General features: G+C 32.2%; 5 protein-coding genes across 8 annotated transcripts; 2 read left to right on the forward strand and 3 right to left on the reverse strand.

Annotated features, from left to right (window-relative positions):
* Positions 1–3,180: 3,180 nt before the first annotated feature.
* Positions 3,181–8,971, reverse strand: LOC108562249 (P protein). Of its 2 annotated transcripts, XM_017920523.1 has the most exons (14): positions 8,866–8,971; positions 8,627–8,746; positions 7,989–8,158; positions 7,733–7,917; positions 6,683–6,952; positions 6,295–6,498; positions 6,123–6,238; positions 5,927–6,065; positions 5,530–5,865; positions 5,378–5,471; positions 5,172–5,314; positions 4,253–4,511; positions 4,105–4,198; positions 3,331–3,415 (listed from the first exon to the last, which is right to left on the reverse strand). In XM_017920523.1, exons 1-14 carry the CDS (start codon positions 8,907–8,909, stop codon positions 3,331–3,333), a joined length of 2,259 nt encoding a protein of 752 aa, XP_017776012.1. In that variant the 5' UTR covers positions 8,910–8,971. The 2 variants fall into 2 exon arrangements, with proteins under 2 accessions (XP_017776011.1, XP_017776012.1); XM_017920522.1 differs by having other exon boundaries at positions 3,181–3,415; positions 4,105–4,511.
* A 383-nt stretch (positions 8,972–9,354) lies between these two features.
* LOC108562252 (putative mediator of RNA polymerase II transcription subunit 29) lies at positions 9,355–11,222 on the reverse strand. 3 transcript variants are annotated; one of them, XM_017920525.1, is made up of 8 exons: positions 11,153–11,222; positions 10,670–11,096; positions 10,509–10,613; positions 10,338–10,448; positions 10,168–10,278; positions 9,998–10,108; positions 9,876–9,938; positions 9,355–9,807 (listed from the first exon to the last, which is right to left on the reverse strand). In XM_017920525.1, exons 1-8 carry the CDS (start codon positions 11,195–11,197, stop codon positions 9,428–9,430), a joined length of 1,353 nt encoding a protein of 450 aa, XP_017776014.1. In that variant the 5' UTR covers positions 11,198–11,222; the 3' UTR covers positions 9,355–9,427. The 3 variants fall into 3 exon arrangements, with proteins under 3 accessions (XP_017776014.1, XP_017776016.1, XP_017776017.1); XM_017920527.1 differs by lacking the exon at positions 10,509–10,613; XM_017920528.1 differs by lacking the exon at positions 10,168–10,278.
* Positions 11,223–13,609: 2,387 nt separating this feature from the next.
* Positions 13,610–14,189, forward strand: LOC108562253. Its single transcript, XM_017920529.1, has 3 exons — positions 13,610–13,661; positions 13,729–13,906; positions 13,971–14,189. Exons 1-3 carry the CDS (start codon positions 13,617–13,619, stop codon positions 14,126–14,128), a joined length of 381 nt encoding a protein of 126 aa, XP_017776018.1. The 5' UTR covers positions 13,610–13,616; the 3' UTR covers positions 14,129–14,189.
* A 1,714-nt stretch (positions 14,190–15,903) lies between these two features.
* Positions 15,904–22,920, forward strand: LOC108562248. The gene is made up of 17 exons (XM_017920521.1): positions 15,904–15,969; positions 16,028–16,329; positions 16,379–16,589; positions 16,639–16,912; positions 16,968–17,266; positions 17,321–17,750; positions 17,808–18,214; positions 18,272–18,609; positions 18,666–19,186; positions 19,244–19,512; positions 19,620–20,325; positions 20,379–20,656; positions 20,708–21,152; positions 21,208–21,562; positions 21,621–21,812; positions 21,874–22,643; positions 22,697–22,920. The coding sequence occupies exons 1-17, from the start codon at positions 15,904–15,906 to the stop codon at positions 22,918–22,920; spliced, it is 6,087 nt and encodes a 2,028-aa protein (XP_017776010.1).
* Positions 22,921–23,222: 302 nt separating this feature from the next.
* Positions 23,223–25,870, reverse strand: LOC108562251 (leucine-rich repeat-containing protein 4-like). The gene is made up of 7 exons (XM_017920524.1): positions 25,651–25,870; positions 25,348–25,595; positions 24,511–24,711; positions 24,268–24,458; positions 23,993–24,200; positions 23,745–23,920; positions 23,223–23,682 (listed from the first exon to the last, which is right to left on the reverse strand). The coding sequence occupies exons 1-7, from the start codon at positions 25,796–25,798 to the stop codon at positions 23,403–23,405; spliced, it is 1,452 nt and encodes a 483-aa protein (XP_017776013.1). The 5' UTR covers positions 25,799–25,870; the 3' UTR covers positions 23,223–23,402.
* Positions 25,871–26,099: the final 229 nt, after the last annotated feature.

The following is a 26,099-nucleotide window of genomic DNA, read 5'->3' on the forward strand; positions in this document are numbered from 1 at the left end:
GTGTTATTTATTAAACGGTTTTTTATGTCTTCGATTAGTCCGGTTGCAAATAGTGTGTTATCCGCACTGTGCGAGGTATTTCTATGGTAAGACATAAAATAACTAACGAAATTAATGCAAAAATAAAAACTGACAAGTTTTTGTAGGATTCAAATTCTTTGATTTTACAAATTAATAATGATTATGGTAGGAAATAATTAAGGTTCGCTAATTGACTTTTCCGAGCACTTTCCAATTGCGCGGTGAATCAAGTCTGTGCATTTATTTGCATTTCTTAGCTGATGGAAGAATATTATGTTGTGTTACATTAATTTTATAATAATCATAATTAATTGCAGTTGACTTTCCTCGCTTTCCATGAGATAATAATAATTGATTATATTAAATCAAATTTAAACAGAAATCACAAATAATATTCATAACAAACTTTCTTCATTTTAACATAACATAATCGAATTCATAATGTCCAGTTTATTTTAATTTTTCTGTCGTTTTTGGCAAAATTGTTGGAATTAATAATTATAGGAATTTTTTTGCTTTTTTTTCTTAACATTTTCATTTATTCTTGGTCAAATTATTGACCATAAAATATGTTAAGATAAAATAAGATTGTTTTCATTTTAAAATGTATAAATAAAATATAAATAATTTAAAGAGAAAAGTTGTTTTTTTCTTATTAATTTAAACTTACCGTGATCTTGATGGAAGATGATGAACTGCACTTAGTTAAACCGTTAACGGTAATGAATCCAGGCTCGAACAAATCGAAACAACTTGTTACTTCTCTACAATTATGTACTCTTCTATTTGTATTTTTTTATTATTTTCTCTCTTGATTTTTAATTTCACAGCACTTGGAAAAGAAAATTGACCAGGAACAAACACTGCGTACGTGAAAATTCCTGGATCCGACACTTGTTATTTTTTTCCTCAAGTTGATACTTTTCTGGGTTTCCCGAAGTACAGAATAAAGGTATACACTATATTTTGAAGCGTTTGGTAAAATCGCGACCTCCGGCTTGTCGTTCGCACCAAATGAAAATGAAAGTCTTACGCGGTTTGCGCGCTCTGCGACCGTTGGCCAGTTTCGGTGATAACTTCCATTGAGAGGGAATTTTTGTGGAAAAGGTGGAATGTTTCAAGAGAAAGATGTATACTAGAGGTATGGATGGATGATTGAGGAAGAAAGAAGGACGTTGATGCAAAGGGAGAGTTGGAAAGGAAGAGTATGTAGGTTACTAGGTGCAATCATTTTCACTCCTTCCAGTTAGATTATTAGTCTTCTCGTTCTTACATCGGATCGTGTGTACCGTTTGGAGATTTCACTCTCGCCGGACAGGTGATAAATGCACATGATTTCTTATGGAAACGCTGATCCGACTGACGATCGATGACATAATATAACGCTTAAAAATATACAAAAAAACAAGTGTTGGTTTTTATGGAATAAAAAAAAAGTCTGCAAGAATAAAGTATTAGATAATATATTTGATCAAAAATGCATGAATTTGAGACGACTTTAAAACAAACAAAAAAACTAGAATATAATAGAGTTTCGAAACGTAATCTTAGACATTTAATGAATTCTATTCAAGTTTAAAACAGCAACAAGAAATGAATTCGTTGCTAAAACTATATTTTTGTTCAATTAATATAATAAGAATTTGAAACTACTTTAAAACTGTAACAAGGAAATATTGGAAGTTCAAAGAAATGTTGAATATGTTTTGATTTGTATGCAATAACGAAACATAATGTTAAAACAGCGACAAATAAATTCGATGATTCAACTGAAAATACTTAAAAAAAATTGTAAATTTTAGTTAATAAGATTTTCATGAATTTGAGACGACTTTAAAACAAAAAAAACTAGAATATAATAGAGTTTCGAAACGTAATCTTAGAAATTTAATGAATTCTATTCAAGTTTAAAACAGCAACAAGAAATGAATTTGTTACTAAAACTAGATTTTTGTTCAATTAATATAATAATAATTTGAAACTACTTTAAAATAGTAACAAGGAAATATTGGAGGTTCAAAGAAATGTTGAATATGTTTTGATTTGTATGCAATAACGAAAAATAATGTTAAAACAGCGACAAATAAATTCGATGATTCAACTGAAAATACTTAAAAAAAATTGTAAATTTTAGTTAATAAGATTTTTAATAGTCAATACAAACATAAAGAATTTAAGGCATGTTTTAAAGTTGCAATTCTATACCAAAACTGAAAATTGTTTAGATATGTTTAAAGTTTGAAACTCGGAATTGATAAAATATTTGATCAAAAAATGCATGAATTTGAGACGACTTTAAAACAAAAAAAACTAGAATATAATAGAGTTTCGAAACGTAATCTTAGAAATTTAATGAATTCTAATCAACTTTAAAACAGCAACAAGAAATGAATTCGTTACTAAAACTAGATTTTTGTTCAATTAATATAATAAGAATTTGAAACTACTTTAAAACAGTAACAAGGAAATATTGGATTTTCAAAGAAATGTTGAATACGTTTAGATTTGTATGTAATAACGAAAAATAATGTTAAAACAGTGACAAATAAATTCGATGATTCAACTGAAAATACTTAAAAAAAATTGTAAATTTTTCTTCAATTTAAGTTAATAAGATTTTCATATTCAATACAAAAATAAAGAATTTAAGGCAAGTTTTAAAGTTACAATTGTATACCAAAACTGAAAATTGTTTAGATATGTTTAAAGTTTGAAACTTGGAATTGATAAAATATATTTGATATTAAATTTGATCAAAAAATTAATGAATTTGAGACGACTTTAAAACAAACAAAAAAAACTAGAATATAATAGAGTTTCAAAACGTAATCTTAGAAATTTAATGAATTCTAATCAAGTTTAAAACAGCAACAAGAAATGAATTCGTTACTAAAACTAGATTTTTGTTCAATAAATATAATAAGAATTTGAAACTACTTTAAAACAGTAACAAGGAAATATTGGAGGTTCAAAGAAATGTTGAATATGTTTAGATTTGTATGCAATAACGAAAAATAATGTTAAATCAGCGACAAATAAATTTGATGATTCAATTGAAAAAGCTGTTGAAAATTTTGATTCAATTTAAGTTAATAAGATTTTCATATACAATACAAAAATAAAGAATTTAAGGCAAGTTTTAAAGTTTGAAACTCGGAATTGTTAAAAATGTTTAGATTTTTTTTATTGTATAAAAAATATAATGAATTCGAGACCACTTTAAAACAACAGCAAACAAAGAAAGTATCAGCGGTTCGATAATCACAATAACTCTAAATATAAATGTATAACATGTTAAAATTGACAACTTTAATGCCAAGTGTAGAAGACGTGCGCAATCAACAGGTAAATGGTCGTTACTATTAAACTGCTAATAGTAACTGGAAAACCAACCCTAAAGAGAAAACAAAGATAGATTAGTTAAGTTTTTACAAATTCATTCATAAAAAGTTTACAACTTTATGAATTTAATACAGTGGAACCTCGCATAACGAGCAAAATGAATTGTAAGAAAAATGTTTCACATAACGAGTGACTTCTAGATCATTTATAAAACTTGTGTGCACTATACGAGTATTTCACTATACGAGTAAAAATCCAGACAGTTTTGAACTTATTAAACTCGTTAAGCGAGGTTCCACTGTTTATGTAAAATTGATGCAATAATAATTATAACTTTAATTATTTACAAATTCATTTCTTAAAAAAAAACATTTTAATTAACAATTTGTGTAATTTTACTATTTCTCCAATAATGTGGACTATATAATTAATAATTACATGTTCTTGTTGTTCGTAAATTGTTTATTTTTTTAATTAATTCACTTTGAACTATAGTTAAAATCTAGCCATATCAATATTTATTGCATTTCGAATATAAATAATTAATTATACAAATAATTTTAAACTTTTCCCATTATTTTAAGAAATGAGAAATCATTATGGAACGAAAGTAAATTCATAAATCTTGTTGTAAAAAAGATTGTAAAATTGATATAAAAAAAAAGATTAAAACATAGCTAAACTCTAATTCAATTGATATTTAATAATGATTTTTTCTTAATTAATTATTTTAATACTTACTTCATGAATTCTAAGAAGGAAAACCTGTATCCATGTTGCTCTGCGACCCCAGCGCAGATAATATTCGACGATGAACCGAACAAGGTTCCATTACCTGAAACATTATCCTTACATATTTTACGAAAGAAAAGAAAACATTCAAGTTTACCTCCAAGGCAAGCTCCAAAGGACAAAGCCCAAATCAGCGGCTGCAAAGGAAGATTCAGCTCGTGGTTATCGGCCAAACTGGTAGCAATCCTGATCATCATAGTGGTCAACGGAATATTATCCACAAACGCCGAAGCAATTGCAGAAACCCACAGGATCAGAAGGATCGCAACAGTCAACCTCGACTCCTGCCCAACGGACATAACAATATTATGGGTTATTTGCCCAATCCAATCCATCAAACCCAATCGAGACAAAGCCTACAAAAAAAAAAGAAAAATATCAACAACAACAAGAAGCAACCTCGATTTTTGTTAATGTCGCTTTCAAAGTAATTACATCGAGTTTTGCAACTTGATACAAGCAATTAACCAGTTTAACAACACACAAAAATACGAAGAGCGACGTTTCTGTTTCATTATTATTATTATTTTGGTTGACTTTCCGTTGTCGAAAGTCCACCAAAAAAAAAAAAAAATTGCATTACACTTTTATTATTTGTTTCATCATCGTTGTTCGATAAACACGGCCACCTTCACCCAGTCCCAAATTGCAAAAAAAAATATATAGTATTATTGAATTCGTAAAGATTTTCTTATTTTTATTTCGGTTCGCTCAAGTTGGGAAACTTTGTGAAAGTCGTTTTACTATTAAATTTTTCGAGCTGTTGAAAAATCGCATCTTCTCTCGCACAGATAGAGAAACTCCTGATGCAATTGAGAGACGCGCACAAAACGCAGATTTTCTCGTCTATTAACAATCGCGTCTGTGTTCAACGGGAGAATTTCTCATTTTTTTTTTCTTTTACTCGGAAAACCGGAACAATTCATTACGTTTTAGGTCATCTTAATAATAATAATAATAATAATAACACAAGATGTTTGAGAACTTCGTTAGTTAATTGGATTAACTGTTAATACCTCCATCAAGATGAAGAGCGATGCGAAGAACAGTAAAGTGGACCACTCGACTCGGGCTAGCATTGCTTCGATATCATCCCTTTCGGATAGAATAAGCAATAGTAGAGCTCCCAACAAAGCGGTCCAACCTAAACCCAACTTACCTAAGAACAACCCAAAAATGATCAATAAAAAAAAATTATCTTAAATCTTCATAAATTACTCACTCAAAGCCGGTATGGTTTGCATGAAGAAAACCGTGATGACGAAGAATAAAGTGAAAGCGCATTTGATCAAAAGCACTTTATCTTTAATCGGATACTACAATCAAAAATTACAAATTATATGTTATTATTAATTTTCTACAACCAAATCAAACCTGAGCTTCTAAATCTTTAATATTAACATCCAAGTGTTTCTCGATGGGGTTTTCATCCATTTTACAATTCCTCGTCTTCAGTTTTCCTATTAATCTTGAGGTGCGTTTCAGCAATGACTCCTTGATCATGTCTTCGTCCTTGCTGTAGCTGCTCACCGATGCAGCCGTCCTCTGGTAAACAGCGATCTCTCGCTTAAGACCCTGCACATCCTCAGGTTCCTTAACCCTCAGCGAGTTCTCATCTCGATACATGAACCTCAATTGCAGATGGACAACGAGCAGCGACAATAATACGCCTACACTCATGTGCAAAGTGAAAATCGAAAACGTTATCCCCTGAAGAACAACAAAATGATTTTTCCCAATCATTGAAGACTTATTATTAAGAGTTTCTCACGGATTTAATGACGGCCGCGTTCGAAGCTATGATCACGTTCGGAGGATCTCCGATTGGTGTCAAAGCGCCACCTATGTTGGAGTAAACGATCATGTTGATCAAGACCGGGACTGGATTCAGTTTCATCACTTCGCATAATCTGCAAAATTGAAGTTAGTTTTGAAATTTATCAAATTTGAAGCTGAGATAAGATTACTTTATGGTAACTGGAGTCATCAGCAAAGCCGTGGTTACGTTATCCAAGAAGCACGAGAGCAAAGCCGTGAAGAAGCATAAGGTGTTGATCAAAGGCCAAACCTTTCCTCCAGTTAGCTACAACTTATCGAGTTCAGTACAAGACCAAAAAAAAAAACTGTTGAAGCAATCACCTTGAAAGCCAAGACGGAAAGGTAATCGAAAATACCCGTTTCCGTGAAGATTGCGACCATGGTCATCATGGAAAAGAGCAGGAGGAGAGTCTCAATGTCGATCCAAGAGACGAGTTCAGCCATGGTGGGTCTATCGTTCAACGCAGCCAAAGTGGCCACGGCCATCGTACTCACCAACATCGCAGCTAAAGTTCTATGAATTACCTGCAATTAAGTGCAAAAAAAAATACTTATTATTATTTTGTACGCTCGTAAAACGTTTATAAATATAGAATAAACCGCAGAGATGTGTTTGTTGTTATTGAAAGAATAAAAAAAAGCAAGAAATAAGCGTTATTTAATTATCGTTGTTATTGCCTGTTAAAGTCCATTAGCATGGGAATCTCACCTCGAAGATCATGAGGATGTAGAGTAAAATGAGCAATCCAGCTGCATACAGTATACCGTGATCTTCGTTTATTGGTTCGACGTTGTAGGAGAAGGAAATTGGGAAATTCGTCTTCAAATTCGTCTTCAGTTTGACCTTGAGGTAGTAGTGCGAGTAGTTCTCGCGGTCTTCGATGTCGTACAATTTGTAGACTTTGTTGTGGACGACTTCCGGGACGGTTCCGATCAGTTTTCCGGAAACCGTAGGCACCTGCCAAACTTCCGAGACGTTCTTACAAAACAAACAATCATTAATAAATAAGATGAAAGGTCAGAAATTTGCAGTTAGTTGAATTGCATTTCTCCAAGCTGCTGTAATTGATGGGTAATTTGCGTTTCTACGCACAAAGAATTCCATGTTTGCGCGGATTCAAGGGCCTTTGAATTTTTGTAAACAAATTGCGTTCAGAGTGATTTATAGGCAATTCTTTTCAATTGGAAAACGTTTACGGAATTTTTTTTTACAACCTTTGCAACAAACAAAGTTTTCATTGAATACACCTGTGAACTGTAGTTTAGTTATAGGTGATTCTTCAGGAATAAATTCTGAAAACTTTTACATCAAACACTGTTTTTACTGTAAATTAACAAAATTAAATTTGAGAATTTGATTTTATGAATGTTTTCAGGCAGTAATTTAAAAAAAAACTTCTGCCTTGAACAAACTTTGTTTTTACTGTTGACTATTAAACTTAAAGTTGAAAATTTGCTTATATGAGTTTTTTACAGGAAATAATTCTGAAAACTTCTGAAAATTTCATTTAATAAACAAATGTAAATGGACAAATCTAAAATTAATAATTTGCTCAGCAAATACTCTTGTTACTTTTAACTGCTTACAATTGATTTTTCAGGGTAAAATTCTGAAAAGTTTCGCATTTGATAAACAACTGCGAACGGACAAACTTAAAGTTAATAATTTGCTTAGTGGAGATTCTTCAGGAAGTAATTTACGTATGTAGGCCGAAGCAAGTTGGGAATTCGATTTGCGCGAAACTAATTTTGAACTTACTTTGACTAGAAGGATGTCCGATCCTTTCAAACTCGAAACATTGGTGGGCCTGTACGAAGTTTTGATCAGCTGTACCCAAACGTGCATATTGTGAATGGAGAGATTGGCGTAATACTGCGGCAACAAAGCACCCTCCAAACTGATCGACACCTTATCACTAATTATCGGCTCATTAATTATATAGCCTAAATCGATAGAATTTACATTTAATTTTAACCAAAATAGAAATTAACTTCTTTCTTTTGTAAGTATTAACCTTTAGTGGAGTTCTGAGGAATACTTATGTGATGCTTCACGTGGATCTTCTCGTTCTTCACCATCAGCGTACAACTGCAGACGATCCATATTATCACCAGAATGACGGTCTTCACGTTACGCAAGCAAGGTTTCCAATTACTCTCGTGCACGTAATCTCCAGACAACAACCTAAAACAATGAATATAATCTTAAAAAAAAAACATCCAACTTTTTAATTACTCAACAAAGTTTGTAAATATTCGAAATGAATAATTAGATAATTGTTATATTTTCACTTTTAATTCAGCCCCAATTGCTAAATTTGTTACGCAAATTTGAACTTTGGTCGAATTATCAAGTTGTCGTGTGGAAAGTATTTTATATATGTTTTATGTTATTTAACATTTTTATTACAAAAAAAAGAAACATTTGCAGATAATTTAGAAGCTTGGAAGGTTGAAGCTTCATTAACGTTACAATATGCAAACATTGTGAAGATTTGAGAGATTTGATCGTTGAACTCTTGTATTTTTATTACATCTTTAACTTTTAATTCACTAATTTACGTATAGATCTTAAATTAACAACACACGTTGTTTGACCTAAACAACACAAACAAGGATGAGTCGTTAACATGAGGTCTTTAAATCTACTCACAAATGACGGTTTGAAATGAATGCATCTCCGCTTCCATCCTCTTCGTTTATCGGAGTGAACGTGTCTATCCTTCCAGATCTCCTTTGGCTGGAGAGGAAAATTTTGCCACTATCTTCATTACTAAAAGCATAGTACCAAAATATAACTAAATCTAATACATCTAGTAACACTTTCAAAAAAAATAAATGATTTAGATTTGTTTTTGTTTTGTTTAAAAAGTCCTGAAATTTGAAACTTACATGTTCTGAATTCTTTGGTTGGTCATTGCCGGAACAAACGACATTCCGTATTCAGATATTTGCGACACACAAAAAAAATCTCTACCTCACATGGTAGAGTATCAAGAACTGAGCAAAAATCGAACTTCTTCCTACATTCAATTTAGTTTTTTTTTTTCTTCATACATTTATCAATAATATTTCTTTAATTTCTTTGACTCTTCACCAAACAGATTATTTATGATTCAAGTCTCAAACTTCATTCAAAATCTTGAATCATAATTTGTTTAAACAAAAAAAAAAGCATGAAAATTTTAATAATTTAGAAAAAAATATAATCAAGTAACCTTAACAATTGAATCAATAACACACAAATCACAAGATCAGAAAATTGTTTTAGTTTGTTTGTAAATTTTTAATTAATTTTCAAGATATTTGTTCACATTTGCATACTTAAAGAGTAATTAAAAATTGAATTGAGAAAAAGTATATTAAATTAATGATGTGAGATATGCAAAACAAATTACATATTGAGCAATGTTGGTTGCATACGACGCATTCGAATAAACGTCAATTACGTAATTCATCTACCAGACTGCGAATTGTTCATACTATTCATAGTTGATTTATCTCTTGAATTCATTCCGTTTTGGGAAGAATATCTATTCTGCGTAGATTTATTTCCATTCTCCATTGATTTCATAGCTGCATCATTTGTAGAATTGATTTGTTTCATTCCTGCTTCTTTAGAACCACTGGAAGAATCCATCCCTGTTTCATTCTTACTAGAATTGTTAACTGAAGATTTCATTTCTGAATTATTGGAAGAATTCTGCTGCATTTCGTTGCCGTTCTTATTAGAATTTTGACCTGCGTTATTTGTAGAATTCATAGTTTTCATCCCTGAATCATTTTTTGTAGATTTATTTGAATCACTCGTAGAGTTTGCGGTTAAATTCGTATCTGTAATTAATTAAAAAAAAACTATATTTGGAAGACCTAATTTATATAATATCGATTCGTAGATTTACTTGAGTTATCTGTTTCTTTAGGGTTTTTGGGTGAATTATTTCCATTTGTTGTAGAATCCTTATCTGTAATTACAAAAGAAAACTAAAATTTGTAACAAGTAATTTATAAACTATTCATTTACTAGATTTCATCCCTGTATTGTTTGTAGAATTCGTAGATTTAGTTGAGTTATCCATGTCTGTTTCTTTAGGGTTTTTGGGTGAATTATTTCCATTTTTAGTAGAATCTTTACCTGTAATTATAAAAGAAAACTAAAATTTGTAACAAGTAATTTATAAAATATTAATTTACTAGAATTCATCCCTGTATTGTTTGTAGAATTCGTAGATTTATTTGAATTATCCATGTCTGTTTCTTTAGGGTTTTTGGGTGAATTATTTCCGTTTTTAGTAGAATCATTACCTGTAATTATAAAAGAAAACTAAAATTTGTAACAACTAATTTATAAACTATTCATTTACTAGAATTCATCCCTGTTTTGTTTGTAGAATTCGTAGATTTATTTGAGTTATCCAATTCTGTTTCTTTAGGGTTTTTGGGTGAATTATTTCCGTTTTTAGTAGAATCATTACCTGTAATTATAAAAGAAAACTTAAATTTTCGAACAATTAATTGATATAATATTAATTTACTAGAATTGTTCCTTGAATAATTGTTTGTAGAACTCATTGAATTTGAAAGAATTTCTTTAGACTTTTTGTAAGAATGATCGTTTCCAGTTATTGTAGAATACAAACCTATAATTTTTGTAACGAAAGAAATTTTTTTTTTGGATAAAACAATATTAATTTACCAGTTTTCGAAGATCCTTCAGATTTAAACTGAGTGTATTTGGATTTAGTTATACCATCGCCTTCATCTCTTCTCCTCTCATTAACCATACATTCGTAGAAAGCAAACGCGCATCTGCAAACCTCAGTCATCTTTCTACTCTCTTGCCAACACTTATTCGCGTTCATGACAACTCGATTATCGCCCTTCGGCACTTCCAGCAATTCCAACAAATTCTTCATCGTCGGTGGACTATTCGTCATAATCTTACTCTTCTCCATCAAACACTCCAAATAACACATGACATTATCCTTCTTAAAAGTCTGCTCGTCCTCCAAATTCCCCACATCTACACTTTCCATTTCATTTTTATTGATTTTATACCTCTTGGCGCATTCATCCTTAATATCCAACACTTTCTGATCGTTCTTAAAAAACGAATCTTCACACTACAAAAAAAAAAGATCAATTTTGAAATAATCACAATTAAATTATTAACACTTACAAAAACATTCATTAACATTAATGAAATTATCAATGTTTTCATCATTTCGAACTATCTAAATGGCGATTCGATACAGTATGAAAAACGTATCTTTCGGTGGAGTTTATTTATTTGGAAATTGGTATTAAAGAGGGAGGTTTAATGAGCGGAATTGGCTCGTATTTGCGTTACGGTTATTAAATTCCTTCAATTCCCAATGTTGTCGCGTAAACCCAGACACGCTAATTGCCATGTTGATTTGTGGAAACCGATTTTTTTTTTATATATTAAATTTTGGGATGCGCCTGCCGCTCGCCTATTAAAGCGCAATTTCGTAATTTGATTATAATAAACATGCAATGTAATTTACCAAATTATTATATTGTTACCAAAGCTCGGATTATTGTTATTATTCGATTCACATACAAATACAGGATTTGCATCATTATGTAATTGATATTTTTTGAAATTTCTTTGTATATTTTTTGGAAAAATTTAACGTAATTAATTTCAGAATTATTTAACTTATACAATGGAATTTGTTCCTGAGTTATTTTTCATTTCAGTTGTTTCAAACTTATACAGTTTATTTTTGGAAAAAATGTTTATTAGATTTTTGAAAAATGACAAAAACACTAAAATTATCAAATTTTTACAGTTTATTTCTAGAAAAACCAGAAAAAATATCGAATTTATATAAAATACAATAACTACAGTATTTGCATCATTATGTAATTGATATTAATTTGAAATTTCTTTGCACATTCTTAAGAAAACAATTAACGTAATTAGTTTCAAAATTATTTAACTTAGTTCTGGAAATAACTGTTATACTGTTTATTTCAGGTATAAACAAAAAAATTTAATAAATTTTGAAGAATGACAAAAATACTAAAATTGTCATATTTTTACAGTTTATTTCTAGAAAAAAACCAGAAAAATATAACGAATTTATATAAAATACAATAACAAATTTCTTTGCAAATTCTTTGAAAAAAAATTAACGTAATTAGTTTCAGAATTATTTAACTTAGTTCTGGAAATAAGAACGTGATTAGTGAGAAAAATGACAAAATTTGTTCTTGAGTTATTTTTCATTTGAGTTTTTTAAACGTATACTGTTTATTTCAGGTAAATGAACCAAAAAATTTAATAAATTTTGAAGAATGACAAAAATACTAAAATTGTCATATTTTTACAGTTTATTTCTAGAAAAAAGAGCACAAAATAATCAAATTATATAAAATCAATTACAGTATTTGCATCATTATGTAATTAATATTAATTTGAAATTTCTTTGTATATTTTTTGGAAAAATTTAACGTGATTAGTGTAGAATTTATTCCAGAAATGTTTAACTTATTCATATTTCTTTTGAAAGTTTTAAACTTATACAATTTCTGGAAATACGAACGTGATTAGCGACAAAAACTTATACTGTTTATTTCTGGAAAATGAATAAAACAAAGTTTAATAAATTTTGAACAATTGATAAAAACACTAAAACTATCATATTTTTACAGTTTATTTTTATAAAAAAAAGAAGCAAAAAATAACCAATTTATATAAAATACAATAACTACAATATTTTCATCATTATGTAATTGATATTAATTTGAGATTGCTTTGCATATTTTTTGGAAAAATTTAACATAATGAGTTATTATTTAACTTATACAATTTCTGGAAATAAGAACGTGATTACTGACAAAAATTACATAGTTTAATTCTGAATTATCTTTTATTTCTGATTCATTTGAGTTGTTACAAACGTATACTGTTTCTGGAAAATGAACAAAAATTGTTTAATAAATTTTGAAAAATTGATAAAAAATACTAAAATTATCATATATTTACAGTTTATTTCTAGAAAAAAACAACGAATTTATATAAAATACAATAACTACAGCATTTGCATCATTATTTAATTGATATTAATTTAAAATTTCTTTGTATATTTTTTTGGAAAAATTTAACATAATGAGTTATTATTTAACTTATACAATTTCTGAAATTTAATCCTGAACTATCTTTCATTTCTGATTCATTAGAGTTGTTACAAACTTATACAATTTATTTCTGGAAAATGAACATAAAAAGTTTAAAAATATTAAAAAATTGATAAAAACACTAAAATTATCATATTTTTACAATTTATTTCTATAAAAACCAGCAAAAAATAACCAATTTATATAATTTAATTTAAAAATAAATAATTTCAAGAAATCTAATAATAATAATTATGTTTTAATGCATTATTACATGTTGATTACTAACACATCTCTACATAATTTCCTATAACCTTCTACATTTATATTCTTCGATTTCCTGGACATGTATACATGTTTATTTGTTGCATTTATTGCAATTACGTTTTTTAAAAAAAAAAGTAATAATAAATATAATCACGTTCTGCTTTGTTAAATATTTCGTATAAAAACTGGATGAAATCTCATTGAAAAATATCACAAAGTGTTGTAGAACGATGAAGTTTGTTGTATTTGTAACAGCTCTGGTAGCAATAGCTTCGGTGAGAATTTATATTGAAATTAGTTAAAAAAAATTTGTTGGTAACTTATTTGTTTTGGGAAAACCAGGCTTTCGATTTTGAAAATGATCCGGAATTCGAAGCTCACGCACTCGAATGCAGCAAGGAGCACAGCTTTGATATCAGCGGATTTCAAAGTTCCAACCCTGACTTCGACATTTTTGAAACGCACGAAGCTAAATGCTTCTTGCGTTGCTTGCTTGTAAAGTCAAATATTATGAAGGATGGTAATTATTTAAATTTAATTCATTGTTTTTTGTCTGATTAACTGATTTTTTGTTGTTGTTGTAGATGTGATGGATTTGGAAGTGATTAAACAGAAGTACCAGGTGGGCGATGATGTGATTGTGAAGACTAAGGAATGCATGGAGAAGAGCGTCCAGACGGATCCTTGTGAAAAGGTTTACGAAATCGAAATGTGCGTCATGAAGAAGATTAATCTTAACTGATCATGGAAAATATCGATTTGTCTTTAACCCCCAATATACAAAAGTTAAATAAACTTTAAAGCCTCAACTATTTACTTAATATATATATATGAAATGTAAATTAAAAATTACAAAATTTGCATTGAAAACTCACAACATAAAAAAAGAAATTAATGCTTTAGTCTTAACTCACTTTATAATTTACTTTCAACCAATAGAAATAAGATAAATAAATTGAAAAAAAAAATATATAAAATTTACACAGAAAGTTGAGAATTTATTAGCAAAATCGAATTAATATTATTGAAATTGAAAAATGCCAACAATCATTTACAGTATACAGTTATTCTTGGAAAATGAACAAAAAAAAATTTAATAAATTATGAAAAATGACAAAAACACTAAAATTATCATATTTTTACAGTTTATTTCTATAAAAACCAGCAAAAAAAATCAATTTATATAAAATACAAGTAGTTGCAGCATTATGTAATAGATTTTTTTGAAATTTCTTTGCATATCTTTTGGAAAAATTTAACGTGATTAGTGTAGAATTTATTCCAGAAGAAGATTAATCTCAACTGATCATGGAATATATCGATTTGTCTTTAACCATCAATATACAAAAGTTAAATAAACTTTAAAGCCTCAACTATTTACTTAATATATATATGAAATGTAAATTATAAATTACAAAATTTGCATTGAAAACCCAGAACATAAAAAAAATAAATTAATGCTTTAGTCTTAACTCACTTCACAATTTACTTTCAACCAATAGAAATAAGATAAATAAATTGAAAAAGAATATATAAAATTTGCACAGAAACTTGAGAATTTATTAACAAAATCGAATTAATATTATTGAAATTGAAAAATGCCAACAATCAATTACAGTATTTGCTTCATTATGTAATTGATATTATTTTGAAATTTCTTTGCATATTTTTTGAACAAAATAACGTAATTAGTGACGAAATTATTCCAGAATTATTTAAGATATACAATTTCTTTAAATAAGAACGTGATTAGTGAGAAAAACTTATACTGTTTAATTCAAGAAAATGAACAAAAAAAAGTTTAATAAATCTTGAAAAATGACAAAAACACTAAAATTATCATATTTTTACAGTTTATTTCTAGAAAAAAAAACCAGCAAAAATTTACGAATTTATATAAAATACAATAACTACAGTATTTGTATCATTATGTAATTGATATTATTTTGAAATTTTTTTGTATATTTTTTTGGAAAAATGTAACATAATGAGTTATTATTTAACTTATACAATTTCTGGAAATAAGATCGTGATTACTGACAAAAATTACATAATTTAATCCTGAATTATCTTTCATTTCTGATTCATTTGAATTGTTTCAAACTTATACTGTTTATTCTTGGAAAATAAAGAGTAAATCCTTAACAATAATTTCATAAATAAATTGAACAATGTTAACATTAATATTATTGAAATTCATTGAAAACCTCAAGAATTTCTGCGTTTTCTAAAAACTTCAACATAAAAAATGAAAATAATCTAATGTAATTTTTTACTATTAACGTAAGTAATAGTATTTATTTAGAAAAGTTCAGATATTTAAATAAAACATTAACGTTCATAAATTTACTTCTAATTAGTATAAAATACGTTAATTAAACTGAAAATAAGTAAAGTAAAAGTTATTGTAAACACATATTAAAAAAATGAAAGCTTAGTTTGCTGTGAACGTAATGAAATGAAAATTATTGAAATTACGTTTGAAAACGTCAAGAGTTTATCGCTTTTGTAAAGAAAATGGATACGTTCTCTATAAGAGCGGACGATTCTCGCTCAGTGCGAAGCAAAAAGATGAGAAATGCGGTAAATCGTTGTTATTATTAATTTTTCAATTAGTTTATTCTCAAAATTATGTTTTCAGGATCAATATTCTCTGAAGAGCAAAAGGATACGCATCGGAAAGGATCAGTTCACAGCCGACATCCACACCGAAGATTTGATTATCACTGAGAACAACGTAAAATACTTGCCTTCGTGGAAAGACATCATCTTTCTCCCTTACAATTATTACATCACAATCTCATTTCTCATCATAAACTTCATTTCGTGCCACATTTACACGTACGAATTGGGCTACAACGTGACGGATTCGAATCACATGTATTTAGTGTATATAGTCGAGATGTTCTACATATTCCACACAACTTTGCTTTTCTTTCATAGGTATTATTAATACGTTTACATTAAACTGTTTTAATAACTCGTGTTGTAGGTTGATGCACAATCATCGAAAGAAGAGAATTAATAAACCAATCGCGCTGTTAATTTTACTACTGGATATAATCTCAATCATACCAGTTAGAGGAATGGTTAAGCTAATGAACAGATTCATGTGGGAGGACAGACCTCACCTGTATTTAGTTGATGTTATAAATAATTCATTGAAGATGATTCGCATCTTTCGAATGTTGTATTACTATTTAGTTAGTTATTTCGATTTTGGTTTTATTTGAATTAACGGTAGATTTGCAGAATATACGCGAAGATCCTAGCTACGATCAGAAGAAGTGCCTGATCGTGTTTCACTTCATCGTGTCCACTATAATCTCGCACTTCATCGCCACAATGTTCTATCAGTATCGAAATGTGGGGATCAAACAGGAGGCATTACTTTATCCTGGAAGATCGCCGATCACTTGGGTCTACACCCTTTCTTACAGCTTCGACGTAAAGAATTTGGAACCAACGACCTGGTTCATTATTACCTACACCTACGCGTTCGGTCTTCAAATCCACAATTCTATAAGTGAGTAGTTTTATAGATCTCAATTAACAAAACAATTATGATTCGATTATCAAAGATCAATTTTTGAATCACACTCCTTTGGAAAAGATACTGACGAGTGTAGGAATGTACATTGGTTTCGTGGTCCAATACATGTTCTTTTTGGGCTCTCTAATATCCGAGCACATCTGCGACATGCGCTTCAAATTATCCTTCGAAAAAAGACTAAAGCACATCAATAATTACATGGAGCTGATGGATATACCGAGGATTCTCATCGATGATGTTAACAGATACTACAAGATGATTTGGAATTGCCGCAGAGGACTCATCGAGAAACCCAAAATCTTCACGTTGTTCTCCGCTTACAGACAAGTATTTTTTTTTGCCAATTATCAAACTTTTTTTTTTATTATATTAATCGTTTAGTCTGAAATTACAACTGATATTTATTGGGAAGCGATGATGCACAGCCAAATCTTCACCAAATTCGATGACGGCTTCAAGCGGGAATTGAGCGGCGTGATGCAAAGCGTGACTTACCTCGAGGGACAGTACATTTTCAAAATCAATCGTATAAAATCGAAGATGATTTACTTGGTTGCTGGTATAATCGAAGTGTTGTCCGAAGAGAACGATAGATCCGCCGTGCTTTCTTTCTCATCCGGCACAATCCTTGGAGAAATCGATTGCATTATACCGAACCTCAGCAACGCGAATATAAGATGCGCGACGCAATGTGAGCTCCACATTTTGGAGTACCATATGCTGTGGACCGTCTTGCTCAAGTACAAGGAGCACACGAAGACTTTGCTGAGAGCTATCGATGCGAGGATCCAATACGCCAGGTACAAAAGATGTAAGGATTTATAACAAAATTTATTTATTTATTTTCTTACTATACACTTGTTTAAAGTTCAATTGAAGTGGCACCAGTCCAAGCAGATGTCGCACATATTTTGGATCAAGGATCAGTGGAGGAAAGTGATGAAATACTCGTCGAATTCGGGTCGAGAAGCGCCCATAAACGATCCCAGTTACAGTTCTAAATATCTCAATTTGTTAGTCCTCTCATCTTTCGATGAGCTTAAAGTCCACTCCATCTGCATCAGAGGAAAATGCTCCTTTATCATGGATGAAAACTCTAGTTTTAGGCTTTTCTTACACTACATCTGTCTGTCCAGTATCTTGGCTCAACTTTTTATTAATTTTTATTTGATCGCCTTCAGCGGTAGAATTGCACCCTACTTTTACCCAATTATAACCATGATCGATATGGTTTACATTTTGGATATCTACGTTCAATCGATCACCGCTATCATGGTATGGTAATAAAACAATTTCATTTCCATAAGTTTCTCGTTGATTCTATGATTTCAGGTTAAAAACGTTTTAGTGACGAAACCATCGGAAGTCTTCATTCTACGCAGCAAACAGATAAGTTTCATAGTGGATGTAGCTGCGAGTATACCATACGATTACATGGCTCGAATATTGGGGACGTCCTATCACGTCGTAATTATGTGCAGGATACCGAAGTTCCTCAAACTTTACAAGATCCGAAACTTCTTCGTCGACAGAGAGAACGCGATGACTTCGCATTTGATCATGCAGAAATTCTGCAAATTCATCTGCATCCACATGATAATCCTTATCATATTCATTTGCATCACTTACCTCTCATGCTGCTTCATGGGATATTGCAATGAAACATCTTGGTATAAATTTCAAGTGTACAAAAAAAAAATATTTTATTTTTCTAATTGAAATCCAGGTGGTTCTACAATGATAAATTTTGGTACAATAATCTAGTCAACAAGAAGCTTCTGCTCACTTTCCGAGTCTTTTCCATCTACTACAAAGCCTTCATTTTAACCATCAGTTACACGAATACCATTGATATTATCGTATTCCATTTGACGGTCGTCGCTGGTTTCTACATGAACATCATCTGTTACGTTCAATTGAGCGCCACTTCAGCTTTATCGCAAGAAGGAAATCACAACTTCACCGTTTACCTGAAACTTTTAGAGGATTTCATTCGCAATAGGCGTGAAATCGTTCCGTACCAAAATATGATCTTCGAATACACCAAACTTCAGTACAGTTTATTCAAAAACATTATCTACGACGATTTGGCTTTACTTTTGGACCAGAAATCGCACTATCTCAAGTACAGGCTTCGACAAGGATACGTCGTGAATCACCTGAAGAAGATGGACCTGTTCTGCTGGTTCAATCCTCGCTTGTTAGATATTCTCTCTGAGAAAGTCAATTTTTACGTCATTCCTCCAGGTTCGGTTTATTCATTTAAATTTATTTCTTTTAAGAATGTTAATGGATTTTTTCTAGGACATACCATATGTGAAGTGAACAAGAGGTGTTTTGATTTCTACGTGGTGATGAAAGGTTATATAGAGATTGAGTCGAATCTTCCTGGTGATAAAGAAAAGAATTTCGTGGATCAGAGGACGGCGTACACTTTGTTTCCACCTCTGTCGCTGTTCCACGACGTTCCATCGTTCATCAATGTGAAGACGGTGACTGCCGTCCAGCTGATGGCAATATCCGTGCTCGAATTCAGAAAAATCATGAAGATGTTTCCAGAAGAAAATCAAATAGTAAGTTAATCTTAAACTATACTTTTTTCTTCAAAATTGATATATTTGATGAACTAATTATAGTTTGTAAAGGCCATAATTTTGTCTTTGATTAATTTGATTTTAAGCTAAGTAATACAATGAGCAAACACATGTCGGATAATTTTAACATGTTGAACAGAGTGCACGAAAGCGTGGATCTGTCGTGTATGTATTCTTCGTTGGGAAAAGTGGATACGTTCACGTACAAATTGGTGAACGAGGATGGTAGCGCCACGCAGACTATAGCTCACACCGAAACGAAGTTTGTGAAGTTCATGAAGAAGATTTTGTGGGACACGTACGACCCGAACGGTCGCTCCTACGAAATCTACGAATGGATTCGCAGCATCTTCATGATATTCTACTGCACTTCGCTCTACGTCTTCACCGATTACGATTTGTCCAGGTGCCACGAAGAGGGTTACTGCAACTACATGCATTACTTCTATTACTTGTACAGCCTTGTGGACATGTACATAAAGGCGCATCTGCAGTACTACAACGAATACGGATTGAAAGTGACGGACGCCAGATGCACCTACAAGCATTACCTTTCCCACACCTTCTTCACCGACATCTACTCCTCATTCCCCATACAGTATTTCAAGATAAATATGTTGTTCGGAAAGAAGCGATTCCTCTCCGCACATTACATCATCCTCTACTTGACGCGTCCCGTCCAGTTGTACAGATTTTACGCGTTGGTTCAGTACAAGACAACAGTTTGGTCCACGAAGAAATCCGCAATAATTAGACACGTGATGCACACAATTTTAGCGTTTTTCTTAATAAGTATGAGATCTTTCAAGATTATGGAGAATTTACTATTAATTTCGATTTTGTAGCGCAATTGGCCATCTTCAGATTGCTGATGACTTGCCTCCTACAAAACAATGACTTGTACCTGTGTCCATCGAATAGTTGGATTACCGTTCAAATGAGAAGCGATGAAAACTTCACCGGTTTTAAAGGTTTGATCATCAGCATGTACATGATCTTCGCTATATCCATCAGCAAGGAGAACAGCGTCTACACTGACAACGATTACGTCGTCCTTTTAATAATGAGCGTTATTATCATACATTTCAAGTTGATCACCAAAGTCTTCCTAACTGGATATTACGTAAATTGTTAAAACTAACAGACTTTGGTGGTAATTTTTTGAAAATTTTAGATTTTCGAAGATACGAAACTCGTCGCTCATCAGAATTCGATTAAGAATTACATGCGATTTATTAAAGACAAATGTGTTGGTAATAAATCCAGGAATGAGATACTAGCTCACGTCGAGAACATTTGGCAGAAGTGCAAAGGCGAAGTTCCGTCGGTGATTTTCGGAAGGTTCTATCCCAAATTGAAACACGACGTCTTCTGCGCTCTAAATAGAGACGCACTGAACAACAGCGTTCTCTTTGATGAAGTCGATGAGAGCTTTATGCGTCTTTTGGTGCCTCATCTGGAGGAATACGATTACAAAAAGGATGCGGATATTATTCGTTGCAACGACGTTCAGCAGATGGTTTATATTGTTGGTAAAGGGAAGGTGGAAATTTCGTTGGCCGGACACATCATGTGCGCTCTAAAAGCTGGCGGAACATTTGGTTGCTTTAAACGGAGCGGTAAGAAGGTGGTATTAATCCATTGGAATTTTGGTGTAAATTTAAGTTTTGTAAGGTTCCACGAGACAGACCATATCAGTGAAAGCTTTAGTTCACACGAGGATATTGTGCATACATTCGCAGCTTTTCCACGAAATTATCGATATGTTTCCACTGGTGAGGATTCGCGTTGAGAAGTTGATTGCAGTCAACAGCGAGTTCGTTGAAGATAAGCAAATAGAGCGGGAAAGTGGGGTGGGTTCATTTCGTTCCTCCCGCTCCTTCCGTTTCGTCACTGGGGCAATAATCAGGGAAAATTGCGTTTACTACATGATCTTCGATTACATCACCTGCGTCCACGTGGCCACCATCACAAGCTTCATCACTCTCTTCATTTCGCCTATATATCCTGGCGAATTCAATTTATTATAGTTTGTTTTTTTTTCATTTTTAGTATTTGATAATCTACTAAAAGAATATGGTTTTCAGTTGGGTTCTAACGGACGTTTACTTCGTCGTAGCTATGTACATACAGAGCATGGTTAGTTATACTGAACCGGAGTCGGGAATCTCTATTTTGAAGCTGAAACCAATCCTGAAGCGATACTTTAAATCGTTCAGATTCATCATTGCAATGCTCACCAATATACCGTTCTACCTAATCCACGAGTATTTCTACAAGTAAATCTTTAACACTCTATACACTTCACATGTAATCATTGTTGTTGTTGTTTTCTTTCAGAGATTGTTACGAACAAGGCTGTTTCACAATACACAAATGTTTGCGAATCCTGTACCTGCTCGAATATTACACTTGTTTCGTGAAGAAAGGGAACGTTCCCAAGCACATCCAGTGGGTGTTCCTGTTCTATCTGCCTCTGTTCATTCTTCAAGTGATCTTCAATGTTTGGTGGTGGGCTAGGTACGCGATAGAGGAGGAAGAAGGCGCCGTCGTCACACAATCGAAGATCTTAAGCGTGTATCTGCACGTTTTCAACGTCTTCACCACAACCGGTATCATCGATACCGTATCCATAATAAGCTTCCATCGGATACTCGGCAACTTGCTGGTGCTGGTCATTTGCTTCTTCCTTTTGACCTATCTCACCGTGGTCCTTTCCAAAATGTTGCTCACCAACAACTACAACATCCACATCTACAAGATCAGAGCGCAGATGTTCAAAAACTATTGCTCCAAGCAGCAGGTATCTCCGCCAATAGTAACGAAAACTTGGGAGTATCTTATGTTCATCTACAAGAAGCAAAATGGAGAGCTCTTACCTAAACTGTTGCAAGAAGCCCCAGTCTACATCAAGCAAGACCATATGCTCACCATGTACGGAAAGCATTTCGTCAACCACACCATTTTCTCCGATGCCCACGTCGATTTCTTGAGACAACTTTTATTGCATCTTCACTCGCATTACTATTTACCTGGCGAAATCATAGTCGAATGCGGCGATAAGAATGGTACGATTTACTTTATTGAAGAAGGATGCGTTGCAGCTATTGGTATACAACTGTTTACTGCATTAAAAAATGAGATAATTTTGATTAAATTTCAGATAAAAAAGAGAAAATGACTTGCTTAATCTTAAAACAAGACCAATCTTTTGGCGAAGTTCCCGGATTGAAGAACATCGGTTACCCAAAGACCTACAGATCGCTCACAATATCTCTGATATTATCCATCAAAAGATCTGAATGGAAGTACCTTTTGGATTGGTTTCCGGCGAGTCGTGAAATTATTTACAGGAATTTGTACGAATTTGCGGAAACGTTGAATTGATTTCGTTACGTAATTTGATTTTCATTTTATCTTTCCGTTGGCAATAAAGATATTTAGCGCGATTACACGGTTAAGTGCTCAAAATCAATTTAACGCGCTGAAGCAAGATGGGCTCTTTGCGAACGCTAAAGGTCAACTCGACTTAAAGGTTAATCGTTGTATTATCGGTAGCCACATAACAGGCAGTTTTTTTTTCATACCAAAAAAAAAATGTCACTGCCATATAAATAAATTTCGTGTTAATCGAATCTGCAAGTAAAGTCATGAGTAAAGTTAACAAAGCGAATAAATTGAAACTGTAACAGATACACTTTATTTAATTAAACATTCATCACTATAAACTAAGTATAAATATAATACAAAACGCTCACTATGTTTAGTACAAATATGCATTATTTTTTTTAAAGTGATGCAACTAATTCACTGTTGACTCTCGACGATTGGAGATTAGATTGGATAATCGTAGTTACTTAATATTTAGATTAATATATGTCGACGTCCTCGTTGGTCCTTGTTCTTCCGTAGAACTGCCTCGAGAATGCGGCCGGGGATTTATCGCATAATCCGAACCAATGCCTCTGATAAGCGTACATCACGAAGAGTGCAGCAGCAATCCCCAAGAGAAGACCGAGCAGCAAACAAACCAGCACAGTTCCGTCCCTCTCAGGACGATTACCGTACAGATCCAAGCACCTCATCAAACTGTGTTTCTCTGTCAGCTCATGGAAATACATATCTTCCATTTCGATTGGAGCACCGCATCTAAAACATATAAATAAGTAAAATCCTCATCCTCTAATCATCATAACTTTAAGAATACTTACTTGACTTCAAGAGCTTGTGTAGCATTGATCTTCTCGTAAATTGGCATTAAAACATCGATGAGCCATTGGTTCTCGCACTCGCAAGTCCACGGATTATTCCTGATATCCATATCGACGATTCCATCCCAATTCAGCTCCAAATCCAGATGGGCCAACATGTTGTTGTTGATGTAAAGCTGTACATAAAAAAAAACGACATCAATCATTAGTTTTGATTCATCGATGAGCAAACAAATACGTTTATTTACCTTAGATAATTTGTGAACTATGGGCGTTTCCGAGTCTTTCTCGATCGTGATGAAAGCCTTGTGGTGAATAGTTTTCAAATTGGGATTGTGCGCCAAATGCAGCACTTCCAATCCAGTCAAACCGCTCAACGCGTTCTCTCCAATCTCCACCAACTTATCCATCTTATTCATATACAACACTTTCAGAGTACTCACTTGCGGAAAAGCCCTGCCAATTGTAACAATCATAAACAACATTGAAACAAGAATTGCAACAACAAGAAGAAAAAACTCACGTTTCTTTGGTGATATTCACAACCGGATTTCCGGATATATCCAAAGTATGCAGAACGTGGCTCTCCTCCAAATCAAGATCAGTCACGTTTCCAATGTTATTAAAAGATACGTTCAAGAAGGAGAGATGAGACGGCGTGTAAATAAAGTGTTTCGGTAACATCTTCAATCCCGTTTCACTCAAATCCAAAATCTACAAAATTTATTAAAATTAATTTGTTTTTTCACACACGCAAGGACTTTACCTCCATGAAGACCAAAGTATTGAAGGCTTGTTCGGTGCCTTCATCAATTACGCTCATCGGATTATTGTTCATGTAAACGTTCACAATGTGTCTGTCGATATGCTGAAAAACTTCCGAATGCAAACTGGTGATTTTGTTGTGCCCCAAACGAAGAGTCTTCAAAGAACGCAAAGGATAATCGAATCCGTCCAAACGAACACCCTAAAATCATTATCTTTTATTTACAATTTTTAGTTGACTTACTGCACAAATTATGTAATTCCTCACATAGTGCTGTTTCGATCAGTCCAATCTCTTGTTTATGAATTAATCAGATCCCGGACTAACCGATTGCACTAAGCGAAGGCTAAGTCAGCGTTTTCCAAACTGTGAGGCGCGCCATATTGCTGTAATACGCGTTCAAAGTTGAAAAATTGAAATTAGAACGTTCGAAAAAGCAGATTTACTCGAAAACTGTAATAGATAGAATGAATCCAATATATGCATATGAAAGCTGAATGTTTGGGGAATCTAGCAAGTATCGATATATTACTGTGGTTTTAGCCGTTTGGCTGTAATTCGTGTTCAAATTTAAAAAAATGCTCGAAAAAGCAGTGTTTTTACATTTTGTCGATTTTCTCGAAAACTATAATAGATAGAATGAATCCAAAAGATGCAAATGAAAGCTGAATGTTTGGGGAATCCAGCTAGTATAGATACATTCCTGTGCTCTTATCCATATTGCTGTAATACGCGTTCTTTTTATGAAATGGAGGGGGAGGGGAGGCGTAGTAACATCAAGTTTGGAAACCACTGGGCTAAGTAACAACTTATAAATTAATTACATAAAAAACATACCTTGAACGTTTCTGAGGTGAGAGACGCTATATTGTTATGACTTAAGTCTAATTCAACCATATCCTGCAGATTTGCGAAAGCCTCTCCTCTGATTTTCCTAATTTCGTTGAAGGACAGATCCAACGTCTTCAATTTGCTCTTCGGAAATTGATAGTCGATCTTGTTCATTGAGTTATCACTCAAAATCAACGTTTCTATACCGTAGCTCACATTATTATCGTTCATGTAATAGTTTGATTCGTACACGGCTGTAAATTGCATTGATTTACCTATTGCACTATTTTTTCTATACAAATTACTCACCGTGTGTGCTTGAATCGTAAGTTGATGTACAATCCACATATTTCTCCTTGCATTCACATACATCGCAAAACGGTGACTTTTCCGTGTCTTCATCACTCCAAACGGTGGTAAAACCCACGGCCAATATAAATAATGCGGACCAAAACATTTTCGGTTTTATAATTACTAATGATCCGTATGTAACATTCACGCTTCAACCCAAACGCAATCTCTTATCTCGAACGTTATCAACGATTCTGATAAGATTATTATTATTAAAGCAACGTTACAAAATTGATATTCTTTCCAACCTACAGTAAATAAATGTATTGTATCAATGTTAATAATAGACCTACACAAAATGAAGATGTATCATTCCAGAAAGTAAATATTTTTGTCGAGTTATCTACGAAAAGATTGCAAAAAAATTTGAAGAAAAATCGAGGTGAATCATCAATGAATCATTAAGA

The sequence above is a fragment of the Nicrophorus vespilloides genome, unplaced genomic scaffold, assembly GCF_001412225.1.
Source record: "Nicrophorus vespilloides isolate i.1.1-1 unplaced genomic scaffold, Nicve_v1.0, whole genome shotgun sequence".
In the NCBI taxonomy this organism is placed as follows: domain Eukaryota; kingdom Metazoa; phylum Arthropoda; class Insecta; order Coleoptera; family Silphidae; genus Nicrophorus; species Nicrophorus vespilloides.

Bases quoted from the DNA above. Each gene is read 5' to 3' on its own strand.
- LOC108562249 (XM_017920522.1), bottom strand. From the start codon at position 8,909: ATGTCGTTTGTTCCGGCAATGACCAACCAAAGAATTCAGAACAT. The intron at 6,066-6,122 runs GTAATCTTATCT...TCAATTTTGCAG, and splicing joins ATGACTCCAGTTACCATAAA to ATTATGCGAAGTGATGAAAC. The intron at 4,512-5,171 runs GTATTAACAGTT...TTTTTTTTGTAG, and splicing joins CGCTCTTCATCTTGATGGAG to GCTTTGTCTCGATTGGGTTT.
- LOC108562252 (XM_017920525.1), bottom strand. From the start codon at position 11,197: ATGATGAAAACATTGATAATTTCATTAATGTTAATGAATGTTTTT. The intron at 10,109-10,167 runs GTAAATTAATAT...TTATAATTACAG, and splicing joins CAATACAGGGATGAATTCTA to GTAAAGATTCTACTAAAAAT. The intron at 9,939-9,997 runs GTAAATGAATAG...TTGTAATTACAG, and splicing joins CAATACAGGGATGAAATCTA to ATAAGGATTCTACAACAAAT.
- LOC108562253 (XM_017920529.1), top strand. From the start codon at position 13,617: ATGAAGTTTGTTGTATTTGTAACAGCTCTGGTAGCAATAGCTTCG. The intron at 13,662-13,728 runs GTGAGAATTTAT...TGGGAAAACCAG, and splicing joins CTCTGGTAGCAATAGCTTCG to GCTTTCGATTTTGAAAATGA. The intron at 13,907-13,970 runs GTAATTATTTAA...TTGTTGTTGTAG, and splicing joins GTCAAATATTATGAAGGATG to ATGTGATGGATTTGGAAGTG.
- LOC108562248 (XM_017920521.1), top strand. From the start codon at position 15,904: ATGGATACGTTCTCTATAAGAGCGGACGATTCTCGCTCAGTGCGAAGC. The intron at 16,590-16,638 runs GTTAGTTATTTC...GTAGATTTGCAG, and splicing joins GAATGTTGTATTACTATTTA to AATATACGCGAAGATCCTAG. The intron at 19,513-19,619 runs GTAAGTTAATCT...TTTGATTTTAAG, and splicing joins TTCCAGAAGAAAATCAAATA to CTAAGTAATACAATGAGCAA.
- LOC108562251 (XM_017920524.1), bottom strand. From the start codon at position 25,798: ATGTTTTGGTCCGCATTATTTATATTGGCCGTGGGTTTTACCACCGTT. The intron at 25,596-25,650 runs GTGAGTAATTTG...TGCAATTTACAG, and splicing joins TTACGATTCAAGCACACACG to CCGTGTACGAATCAAACTAT. The intron at 23,683-23,744 runs GTAAGTATTCTT...TATATGTTTTAG, and splicing joins ACACAAGCTCTTGAAGTCAA to ATGCGGTGCTCCAATCGAAA.